This window comes from Coccinella septempunctata, chromosome 7, assembly GCF_907165205.1.
Source record: "Coccinella septempunctata chromosome 7, icCocSept1.1, whole genome shotgun sequence".
Lineage (NCBI taxonomy): Eukaryota > Metazoa > Arthropoda > Insecta > Coleoptera > Coccinellidae > Coccinella > Coccinella septempunctata.
In genome coordinates, this window is record NC_058195.1 from 16,815,224 (window position 1) to 16,828,123 (window position 12,900).

Sequence of the window (12,900 nt, forward strand, 5' to 3'; positions counted from 1 at the left end):
CGACTTGGAAAAGTCATATCAAACAAGCAATGGACAAAACGAAAGCAGTGATGAATAGGCTCTACCCACTGAAAGGAAGAAGGCCTCAACTGACTTATGGATCAGTTGCCTGGGGTTTCGCGGCAAAGAGCCATATCAAAAGAATTCAGACCACTGAAAACAAGCTGCTTCGATGTACAATAATAGATGCGCCTTGGTTTGTCAGGAATAGACAGATTTATAGGGACCTAAAATGGGAAACCATAACAAAATTCATGAACATAAAAGCTGAGAAATTATTCGAAACAGCGAAAAACCATCCGAATCAAGAACTCAGGAGACTAGTGGACCACGACCCAGAGGAAGACAAAAGGAGAATGCGAATTTACCGAAGGAGACCAAGAGATCAATTAAAAAGAGATTAAAATAAGAACAGAAACTTATTGAAAAAATCCAATAAAGTGTCATCCAATAGAGGATAAACCCATAAATCCCAACACGATAGTGTGCGAGAAGAAAACCGACTAAGAGATGTACGGTTTATAGGCAAATGCCCGGAACCAATATTCAAGAAGCAGTTAAGGGTCCATAACTGATTTACAAATACATATATCGATTCTTAGATTTTTTTTTTGATGAATTAATTACTACTGGGTGTGCTGCTTTCTAAGTCACTATGGCTCAGTGTATTTATGTACATTTTTACATCGCATACTGTTACAATTCGTTTTTAAGAGATCGATCTTAATTTCTACATTTGTATTAGACTGTCATCAATATGGAGTTGCATATATGTCCAAATTATCCATCAGGATAATCTCAAGAAATCCATACACACCTAGATTCGAAAGCAACAAGGAAAAGCCAAGTCATGTTGCGTTATCAAACAACCGTTTATTAGCGTCATTCACCAGAATGAGAAACAATGAATGGACAAGGAAACTAGAAAAGGCAGGGCGAGGCCGGTTGCACTCTACTTTGTTAAAAGAATATTCGCCAAGTTACGTAAATTATTTCTCTTTTCACGGTATTACGATGAGGTTAGCCCAATACATATAAGGAGGGAAACTAGGATATCCATCATCCCAAATGAGATAATATTCATACACCAGAGGAAGTTGGTAAATTGCTTCAAATTAAATTTTTAAAAACAGTATGTCGACTATGTTCTTTCAATACGACTGAAAATATAGTCAAAAGTGAAAAAGAACTCTAAATCTATCAGCTAGGGTCTCTAAACACTGTGTATGTCAGATATACATACATCTTGAAAGATTTAGGCAGTGAAATATAAATGAATTGTCTGGAAGATACAAAAAAGTTGTAGCTTCCCAGAGAAGAGCCAGCAGAGCTTTTAGCGACGTACATGTTGAGGACTCGCTTATGTTGCTTAACTTCAAGAAAAAATATTCTTTCAGTATTTCCAAGAATGAAGATTTGATAAGATTGGCCACTGGTACTTATTTGTAACATGACGCTTTTCGAATGAAATTTTAAAAAATTTCAATTATTTTAAAGTCTGCGTTATAGTATGCACCAATCCTTGACCTCCCAACTCGGTCATTAAATAGTTTATGAAAAGCTAAAACTGACTTCAGATGCATAGATACCATAGGGTGCATAGATCATTTATAAAGATGCATGTCTGATCACTTCATTTGAAATCAAACAAATGTTTCGGAAGATAGTAAAAAAATCAGCAGGTTAACCTGTTGGAAAAACATTCTATTACATTTTAATGAAAATATTTAAACTTCATTTGTATTGGGCATATATTAGTGAACCGAAGTAGATAAAAAGCAACTTCCGTAATAATTATCAGGATATGACACAATGAAACTAAATCAAAAAAATTAATCATATGTCATTGTCGTCCTTGTTCTATTCATGTATCGAAAACTTGTTGATTGACCAACGTCTATTATTGCGAAATTAATTTCAATAACACCTCCTAATATAAAGAATAAAATAAAATTTATTGAGTTGATCTTTTTAATATCCTATAAAAACGAGAATCATTAATTAGATATAGATAAAAGTCTGTAATTACATAATCGGAAATATGGTTTCATCAGGCAACACCGTATTAGTTATGTCGTAAGTTGAACTTCCGAAAAAGATACGAATACCGATTGAGTATATATGTTCTTGAACTACAAAGAAGGATAAATCTCAAATATTTTCTTATTCCCCTGAAAGAGGAGTAGTAAGTACTAGAAAAAACGTATACCTTATATACAAAAATATAGAATTTTTAAAAGAAATATCCAATAGAAATTGCTCTGCATAAATTTTATAGAAAACAATATAGCTTAACTACTTATTTTCATACAGAGTAGCAATAGAAGGTTTGGTAAGGTTAGTTTTTCGAATGGATCACCCTTTATTCCAATCGACATTTCAGAAGACTCATTCAAATATATTTTATGGGTCACATCGCCAGTTTCAGATGTATTGGATACAGTAAAAATGGCAGTAATATTTTTTGGTTCTTAAACTTTAAATCATACCGAAAAATTCTAACTTTAACACAAGAATACAATGATTTTATTGGCCCTAAGCAGTGTTATCCAATTTTTCAGTGGAAGGGTACCTAATGCTGGACCATTCATTTCCAAGCAGTATTTAAAATTTTGCTGAAAACTCAAGCCTTCTGGCGTGATTTGACGGCCTTCATCCAGTTACTAAGGCTGGGTAGCGTAAATCTTGGATTTCAGGTGACTCCATAGAAAAAAGTCCAGTAGAGCCAGATCAGGTGATCTGTGTGGCCACTCAATATTTCGATTTCTCCTCCGACCAATCCAGGCGTGAGGAAAATTTTCATATAAGAACTGACGCAAGTTGAACAAAATGATCGTTTGATGGTCTCCTGCATTTTCCAATACTTATTAATACGAGGGAGGGATAAATAGCGTTCTCCTATAGATTTGAATAAATTGATCCCGTGAGATTATTGAGTATAAAAAAAGGACCGTTTATGGGATTCCCATAAACACCCGCTCAAAAATTCAATTTTGGGGAACCTGAGTATGCATTTCACGAAATAATCTTGGATTTTCATCTGACCAATACCTGCAGTGATGACGGTTTACAATGCCCTGAAGGTAAGATATGAACACTCGTCCGAAAAACAGATATGGAAAATGTACGTTTGATTACCGTTAATCGTTTCACTGACCCCTTCACAGAACTGGAGTCGGTGATCAGGATGATCCTCATTCAGTTCCTGAACCAATCGTATCTTATAAGGATCGTATTTTATAAGGATGGAATTTATTTTGTTCAAGGATTCTCATTATTGTTCTGAGTGAAACACCAGATACATCGGACAATTCCCTAGTTCTAAAGGTAGGATCCATTGCTACATGACCTAGGACAGCCACGTCCCTCGCTTCGTCTATTTCATGCACCCTCTTTTTGTTTCCGACTGAAACAGTAGCGTCAAATTAAGCAACCAGTTTTTTCACATTGTCGTTCATTGAATAAGCCGCTGTTGTTCACGCAGAGTCGGTATTTCTACAAAATTATGCTACCATTTCCATTATTTCTTCTACGGAATACGTGTCCGGTACGAATAATATTCTCGAGATAAATTCCACATTGGCTCTCAACAAGAGATATAGAAGCTGGAGTACCCCAAGGGTCAGTACTTGGGCCACTTCTGTACAACATATACATTCACGATATTCCGAAGAATCCAAGAACCAAGCTAACGTTATATGCTGATGACACAGGCATAGCAACTCGACTCCGCAACCCAGAAGTTATAGAACGAGTTCTACAAGAAACGATTGACGACACAAATGACTGGTGCATAAATTGGAAAATCAAGCTCAATGGACAAAAGAGCCAAGCAATATTACTACAGAAGAGAAGACTGTGACCCACAACGAATCGAAAAAATCGATTGGAAAAATGAAGCATATTATTTAGGAATAACGCTTGACAAAGGACTTACTTGGAAAAGTCATATCAAACAAGCAATCGACAAAACGAAAGCAGCGATGAATAGACTCTACCCTCTGATAGTAAGAAGAAGTCATATGTCGAAAGAGACAAAATTGAAGATTATTGAAGTCGTTGCTAGGCCTCAACTGACTCATAGATCAGTTGCCTGGAGTTTCGCGGCAAAGAGCCATATCAAAAGAATTCAGACCACTGAAAACAAGCTGCTACGATGTGCAATAGATGCACCTTGGTTTGTCCGGAATAGACAGATTTATAGGGACCTAAAATGGGAACTCAAAACGGAATTCATGAACAGAAAAGCAGAGAAATTATTCGAAACAGCTAAAAAACCATCCGGATCAAGAACTCAGGAGACTAGTTGACTACGACCCAGAAGAAGACAAAAAGAGAATACGAATTTACCAAAGGAGACCAAGAGATCAATTAAAGAGAGATTGAAATAAGAACAGAAACTTATTGAAAAATCCAATAAAGTGTTATCTAATAGGGGATAAACACATAAATTCCAGCACGATAGTGTACAAGAAGAAAACCGTGAAAGGTTTATAGGCAAATGCCCGGAACCAATATTCAAGAAGCAGTTAAGGGTTTTTAGTGGGTCTCGAGCTCAGGAGAGTGAGAATCCCCAGACTTGTTCTCCCTCAGGAGAGGGTGGCTCGTCTGACTGCAGATTTTCCCCCTGCTACAAAAAAAATGGCTCTTTCACAATTTTCGCTGTTTTTTCATTATCGATGGGTATTTTGGAGCGAAATTATAGGGTGAGATAGTACTCGATACTGTCATACTATCTTCAGAGTAAATTGTCGCAACTTCCTTCATCCCTATAAAACATAAAGGTGTTGTGCTCACCCTTGTTAGAGGGTTGAAGTTACGGGAATGAAAAAAGCGGAAAAGTTGTTCCAACTCGAATCAGAAATTTGACTTGGCCGATCGTTAATCGACAGTTTTATTTCAAAGTCGGAAAATCGAGGTGTTTAATTTTCGTTGGACCACCCCTTATTGTTAAATTTAACATTTGAGTAGCTTTCTCATAATTACATCTTTTTTTATCTCTACTCAAATGTCAATTGAAATATGAGGTGATGCATTTAAAAAATCGGTTACTTTGTATTACCATACAGTATGAAAATGGGTTAGCAATATCGTATTACTGAAAACTGATTTATCCAGAACAATTTCCATTTTACAATGACAATCTAGATGCTCAGAGGTGAAGCAGATGGGACACACGGTAGATTATTCTTGGCTTTCCCCAATATTTTCGTGGTAGCAACATGTTTCGATGAGAATCAACTTCTTTCCTTCAGAATCTGAAACTTTGCGTTGAATCCAATTTTGTTTTAATGTGGCAAATACTTGAAGAAAATCCATAGTTAAGCTGGGAACTGAGTGACATAATACGTTTAACTTCACCCACCTGAAAATGCTTTTATGCGAAACACGTAAAGTGCTTGAATAACTCATTCTAGTAACAATAATGTATTTGAGTTTCTAGTTGGAATTTTATTTCTATACGTTACTATAGAGGTAGAGCGGATAATAGGAATCCTTTCCGTGTTTAAAAAATGCCGAAAATTTCTGGTTCCCTGGTAGTTTCACTACCTAACCCAAATGTTCGTTCTACCAAAACACTGAGAATTATAAATATTTTCGGAACTGAACGTTGTTGAATTCTTCGCTGTGCACCGACAACGATTTATGCAATAAGACTAACATTAGTAACATTACATATACCGTCATTTCGACGGTCATTTCTAGTGACCGAAAGAGAGGAAGTATAAATAATGAAATGAGCGTAAGACGGAAGTAAAAGCTTTGAATGTATAATCGTATACTCCGAGGTATCGACCCAAAAAATGAATAATTCCTTGGCCAAACATATGCTTCATGATAATGTAATCGAGAAGCTTATATTATGTATGACTAGAAAACTTTGTTATGGTCCATTCTCGAATAAATTCAACCAGTTTCTCTTTTTTCTAATCAGTATAGATTTACGCATTTATTTCTACAATTGCCCTCTGAATTGAACACTAGAAAAAACTTAGCCTCCATAACCTGCTCATAAGTATTGGCGATCTGTTTTTTATGATTTTAAACTACACGAAAAACTGAACTAACCAATATCAGCAGAGGGATGACTTCATTTCTTCACCAACACAAGAAAAAAGGCTTCAACCTCGCTACAGGTGATAACCTGCTGCTGAATTCATAATGTTTCTTATAATACTGTATAGCTGTCAAGGCTCAAGGCGACTTACTTTCAATTAATTGCCACAAGATCTGCAAATCATAACGAATAGTTTCAGTCGCTTTTATGCATATTTGAATATTGATGACCTCTCTTCGAAGGAAGCTAGAGATATAGATAGTTTTTTTGTTCAACTGCAAGGTAAAAATCTGATTCGAACTTTGAATTTGAGTATCAGTTTAATGTTCAAGTAAAGCAACATAACAATTTGAATACACAATTAAATTCATACAATAATGACAGATGACATGTTGGCCATTGCATGACGTCCCTAATATTTCTCAGATAATTTGAATTGTACTCGAAGATGAATATTTCATGAACTTGTAGAGAAAAGAATACAGAGAATATAAAATCCCTTTCGCAACGAAAAGTGGAAAATTGAAGATGATAATTGGAGTTGAAAAATGGTTATTCTATTATGAAATAAATCCATATATCATGTCAGTGAATTTATCATCTCTTCATTACCTTCAATATTGACTACTTATCGAGTTCATTCATGATATAAAACATTGATATCTTTGAAATAAGTCAGAATTCATAATAAAAGGTTACCTATTCCTATTAGTATGAGTTGTATGCATACAGTTTCGAAATTTCCTAGGTAATGAATACATTAGGAAATCTTTCAACCTCAACATCATGCTAATGTTAAATTTTTCACCATGGCCTCTGGTTGCCAAAGTTATTCTTGAATAAAACTTTTCAGTGTCATATATTGAAATGCAGGCCTATGCAAATTTTGAAGTCCATTTATTTATATCATTTTAGGTTTATTCAGAGGAAATTAAGATTATTTCATTTCTATCGTCATAAAATTTGTTACAGCTACCTCAATTCTCAATATTTTTATCAACAAATTACGATAAATATGATACTTTCATACTCCATAGTGTCCTCCAGTATAAAATTGATTAATGATAAAATCCAATATTCACGAAATAATCAAATCTAATTAAACATATTTTTCATTGAAATTATTATGCAGGTGGAATCTTTGACTTGTACAAATATTTCAACAGTAGTTTCTTGACATAAAAAACAACACTTTTTTCCCTCACCATTTTTTCCGAATCGGCTCGGTTCAAAAGATACAAGCTGTTGAAAAACCATAAAAAGATTTATTTTTAGTTCTATCTCACAAACGGTTTTAACGATTTTAAAAATTGGGTACCTTTGCTGAATGCAACTCTGGTTAAGAGATCCACAGATGTGTAGATTTTCCGTAATTTTGTTTCTCCAGGGGTGGCATAGCTCATTATGGTCGAATCCAGTAATTTCATAAAAAAAATGTTTCTTTTGACCACAAGGATCTACTGTTAAAATATTCGTACGAGTCAAAGGCTCACTCTGTACGTATTTCTTTTTCATTAATTGAATAACAGAGAGCATTTGCACCGCATTATATAGTTTCATTGAATAATAATTGTAGCGAATGATTTTGCAAATGAGTTTCGCAAATATGCTTTACATATTTCACTGCCTTGGAAAATAAACTTCGAAACAATCCCTTCTCTGGGTGAATAAAAAATTTATTATTCGTAACATGCATATTGAATTGTAATTCACAAACTTTCTCTACATATATCATTCACTCGACAGACCTACTCAGAATTGAATGATTTTTTCTGATGCATTCTATTGAAACATAATATGATTCAGAACTTTCAGCACTATAAAATTCCCATTTGAAAGGCAACATTCTCAGGGCAAGTTCCTACATATCGAATCGCTATCTTTTTACAACAACGTTCTCACAGGTATCGAGAATCGATTTTGAATAAGATATTGAGTGCGTCGATGTAATGGAGACTTGAAAGTAGGTATAACATTCGTTACGCTACAGATTCATTGCCATGCAGCTTTTTGTTTGCTGTATATTGATATTTGTAATTGATCGGAGTAGGTCTTTTTTAAGAAGATCCACAGAATCGTCCAATTACTTCAATAATTCAAATTTGATAAAATTTCAGTGAAAATGAGCTTATTAGACGTGCTATTTATCAATTATGGGTTAGTATTCCCTTTCGGTTTCAGGATTCCAATTCCCTAAGTGGCATAAAGTCTTGTAGATCGTCTATAGGTAGGTATATGTTGGCCTGAAGTATTGTGCCCCAAGTAACTCGCAATTCTAGATGTGAAGCTTGAATCATCTGCATAGAATACTGTGAGTTCCCTGTATTACACTAAGTATATGAACAATAGTCGGAAGAAGTGGATATTATAGAGGTGCAACATTTTTCGTGCAAATCGGAAGGATCTAAGAATAGGGGCATGTAGTACCCTGCTGTAAAAAGGGGTATTTCTGCTACGAAGATTCGAAAGAGTGGTTTTGATAAGTGAACACTATAACCATATAAAAGTGTCTTTGAATTTTTAGATCCTCAAGAAACCTTGAGTGTTTCCTGTATTTCAGTCATTCTGAATAAGACACTGTCATCCAGTTCTTGAACTCATCAACAAGGGCAGATAAACGTTTCATATAAACCAATAATTTTCTTAATTCTCGTACATTCACAAAAATCATGTTGGTAGACCGAATTACCTGAACATTCGGAGGTGAGATAATGAGTAAATGACAAGATAAAAATAAATTTGATCCTCATCCGAACTACTGTCTGAACTGAAGTGTTAGCCAAAGGTGAAGGTCGTCAAGTCAGCAGATTTTATTTTGGTTTATGTTGATACTTTTAAGCTACCATTTTCGAGAATCGATTCTCGTTCTTGTTCAGACGAAACAAACATACTCAAGTTGTGTAGCATTGAAGCATAAGTAGACTTACAAAAACACAGAGCTGGACAAAATACACAGTTCGCTTTAATCGAAATATAAACTCGAGAACTATAGCAGCTAGATGAAAACAAACGATACATTCTCAAGCTCTTTTTTCTTTAGTGATTTAAATCTGAAAACAGAACTGGCGTATCATTTCTAAATTTTGGTTTATGAACAAAAATTGAGAAACAGTCACTTTGGTAACGCCTACCTACTATTGTCTTATTATTCAATAGTGAAACAGAAAGCAGAAAGAAGTTTATATTTTTGTCTCGTGGAATATTTAGGCAAATACATTTTTGAAATCAGCAAAAAATTTGCAGCAAGATAAAAGAACTTGAAAATGGCTGGATCTAAAAATTTTATAAAATCATTCGAGTTACTCATATAAATTGCCGCTAGAATGTCATAATGATTTTCGAGTAGTAGTTGAAACCTTAGAACATAGATACATGGAATGGAAAATAAACATTCCAAAGACTGGAAGTGAGATAGTTGCTCAGTGCCGCCAATCACAATTGAGATAGTTGATTCATACATCATTGTCATATCAATTTTTAGTACGAATAGATAGGAAGTATGTAAATTTTTCAATATAACGCCACTGCCTTAGTGTTGCGCTAGACAGAGAAACATCGAATGTGTGTACTACAAACAATTCATTTTTAGCACTGAATGTCCATTCTATGTAACTATGTTCTAAGGTTGAAACAAGTGAGTAATTCAGCATTAGGTATTAAAAATGGCAATTTCTCAATTTTTGTTTATAACTCAAAATCTAGAAATGATAGGCCGATTATGTTTTCAGGTTTGAATTACTTAGTCAGGAAAAAAAAGGCTGAAGAATGTGTTATCCATTTTCTTCTAGCTGCTATTGTCCACGAAATCCCTTCAGTAGACAAAGAATTTTGAACCTCCTGTATAAATATTATACAAAAAAAGAATTTTGACTATTTCCATTCAAAATTCAAATACAAATCACAAAACAATGTCCAGAGCTAATAAAATCACAGAGAGAATAGTATAGGTACCTAATAAATACACAGGAACCTCGTGAAGAAATATTTGACAATCCAACGTACCTATACTACACATGCAGTGTAACTATGAAAACTATATTCAGAGTAAATTAAATACTAGTTTTAACTGGACCGGGATTGTTTTTTGAAAAATATTGGGAAAAAACTCCTTCTTCGTGAAGCCAAGCATAGGAATTTTCATTATGCAGATAGGCATGAATTTGAAGAAGCGCGCAATATAGCTTTCTGACTCACGGCAGTGATGATGCTGAAAGCAGCATGCAAATCTGCTTCTTCACTTCGAAAAGGAAATGCTAAATATTCCGCTCAACTTTTATAGATGAGAAAATCTATTTATCTGTATAGAGTAAGATATGTTGCTGAATGATACCGACATGTGAAGATTTATATCTCAGTAATATCAGGCATAGCTCCAGGCAGCAACCTCAAAAAAGATGGATATGCAAGTCCAGGAAAGCTCTAGGAAAGCGTTTTACAGTTATTACGCTTTCCCAGCTCACAAGTCAAGAGCTTTAACTCTTCCCAGGTTTTCTTATATAGCAGCAGTATCACCTTAGGTAGACATCTACCGTAAGTACCCTCGAATTAAATACTTTGCCATCGGAATCGATCGCACACAGAAGGGAAAAACTCATATTCCACCCATTTCCAGAATATTTTTAATATTCATCAAGCGATATTCATTAGCCCTGATAATACCCTACGAAAAATAATTCGAAACTCTGTGCGCCCTGAAGATTAAAAAAAAAACATGCAATTCTGCGAAGATTTGAACAAAAATACCACTCACCATTTTGTCTTATATTTTGCCAACGGTTGCCAATCAAATAATAGTAGTTTCACTGTCACAAAAGAACCAATTAATTCGAACAATTAGCACACACTACACGATAACTATCAGATCGATTCCTAAGTTCAATTACATTCGCTGCACGAGCGCTGTAATTCGAATATGCGGTCTATGCTTCGCCACAGAGCTTTGCTTTGCATTGACTGACGAAGTCACAGATTCGAGACCCTGGTATCAATTTCGTTCTACTAAGGTCCCTCTACCTACTTTTCTTGTACGTCTTCGTCCAACACCAGTGAAAGTGCGTATTCCATCTCCGTCTGTCTTGTGCATATAGCACACTCGATTCGAAAGTTTATAGTTTGATAGCAATAAGTTGCTGGTAACTAGTCCCCTGGTTGATACCCACTTCTTGGTTTATCTTTAACTGTCTTGAAGGACTTCATCTACTTCTGGCTACCTTTCGCTTCCTCATTTAGTATTGTATCGGTTTATTGCTCGATATCGTTAATTGTAGATTATCAAGGATATTTTTTGGATCGAATTCAAAGTAGCACTATTGCAGTCACAATAGAATTTCTGACAAATTGTCGATTATGGTGAAACTCAACAACAAACAGAGTAGAGAAAAAAGCAGTCCTCAATTGAATGAATGCAATTTTCATTCTACATTTCAAAGATATATTCCTAATGAATTAATCAGGTAATGAACCAAGATGTTATCCATCACCACATACTATAGTTACACAGTAACCACGCTAGTAAACCTATAATTCTACCTTTTCTTGTATATCAACCTTTTGGGGCTGATTCACAGTTCACACAGTTCATACCTGGTCGTTTTAGGGGGCGAAAGTGGCAACTGCATATTAATCGGTCCTTCGTGATAAAATTAAAGGGTAGTTTTCGGTAATTATTTTTTGGAACATAACTTCGATACAAAATACCTTAAATAGTTAAGCTGAATTTCAAAGCGCATTTGGGAAATTTACTTCTGAAGTTGAAAAATAGGAATAATATCCTTCATAAACTAGTTCGTACTTCATGGGATGCTGAAAATGCAACTACTCTTCGAAGGCAGCCGTAGCTTTTTTTCTACTGAATAATAATAATAATAAAATTTTTTATTTTTTAGGTTAAATATACAAGGCATATGAACAAAAGAAAATGTCAAATATAATCGTTCATTCAAAGAACTCTGAAATGGAATAACATTTCTTATCCAGGAGTAATGATTTAACCCTGTTTTTGAAGACAAAAACATTCGCAGCACTCTGTATTTCATCGGGTAATGCAATAAATCTTGCATCCCATAAATTGCAAATTTTTCTGGTAATACACAGTACTATGTTTTCTAGGAGCTGACAAACATTTGCCTCTAGTGTTATAAACATGACTCTTATCGGCTATAAATAAAGATCTATTGTTATACACATAAACGCAAATTTCAAAAATGTATGTATATTCTTGTTAATGTGAGTATTCCCAAATCTTTGAAAGCTAATGTACATGATTCACAAAAAGGAATCCCAGTACAGCAAGTATTCTAATTGCATGCTTCTGTAAAAGGAATATTCTTTTAACGTCAGTTGAACATCCCCAATTCAACAAAGCATATCTCAAGTGACAATGAATACTAGCAAAATAAATTGTTCTCAATATTGCATTACTGCAATAGTTTTTCATGAATTTGAGTGAAAAATAACTGCTACGTAGTTTCCCACACAAAAATTCTATATGCTCAATCCATCGACATCTAGCATCCACAACAATACCCAGAAGTCTTGTTTGTTCAGCAAAAGGAATTTCACAATCCGCAGTTCGAATTGCGTCACATCTCACCCTCGGTTCTCTCAGCGAAAAATGAACCGCATGAGTTGTGGAGATATTAATCAGCAAACCATTTTTCCTCGACCATTCAGAAATATCGATGCAAATATTAGCAACATCAATTCTGGTTTGCTTCATATCAGCACCATAAGCAAGAATATTGGTATCATCGGCACAACATATCACTTGACATAACGGTAATCTTTTCCGGACCAACCCAGGAAGATCATTACATAGATAGATTACATATAATTTTGGGCCT

General features: G+C 34.8%; 1 protein-coding gene across 1 annotated transcript in view; it reads right to left on the reverse strand.

The window, feature by feature from the left end:
- Nucleotides 1–11,112, reverse strand: part of LOC123317185 (probable chitinase 10) — a 68,925-nt gene extending 57,813 nt beyond the window's left edge. The window contains exon 1 of the mRNA XM_044903578.1: nt 10,809–11,112. Coding sequence (XP_044759513.1) covers nt 10,809–10,811 — 3 coding nt within the window. The 5' untranslated portion in view covers nt 10,812–11,112. The remainder of the gene's footprint in view (nt 1–10,808) is intronic.
- Between the last annotated feature and the right edge of the window lie 1,788 nt (nt 11,113–12,900).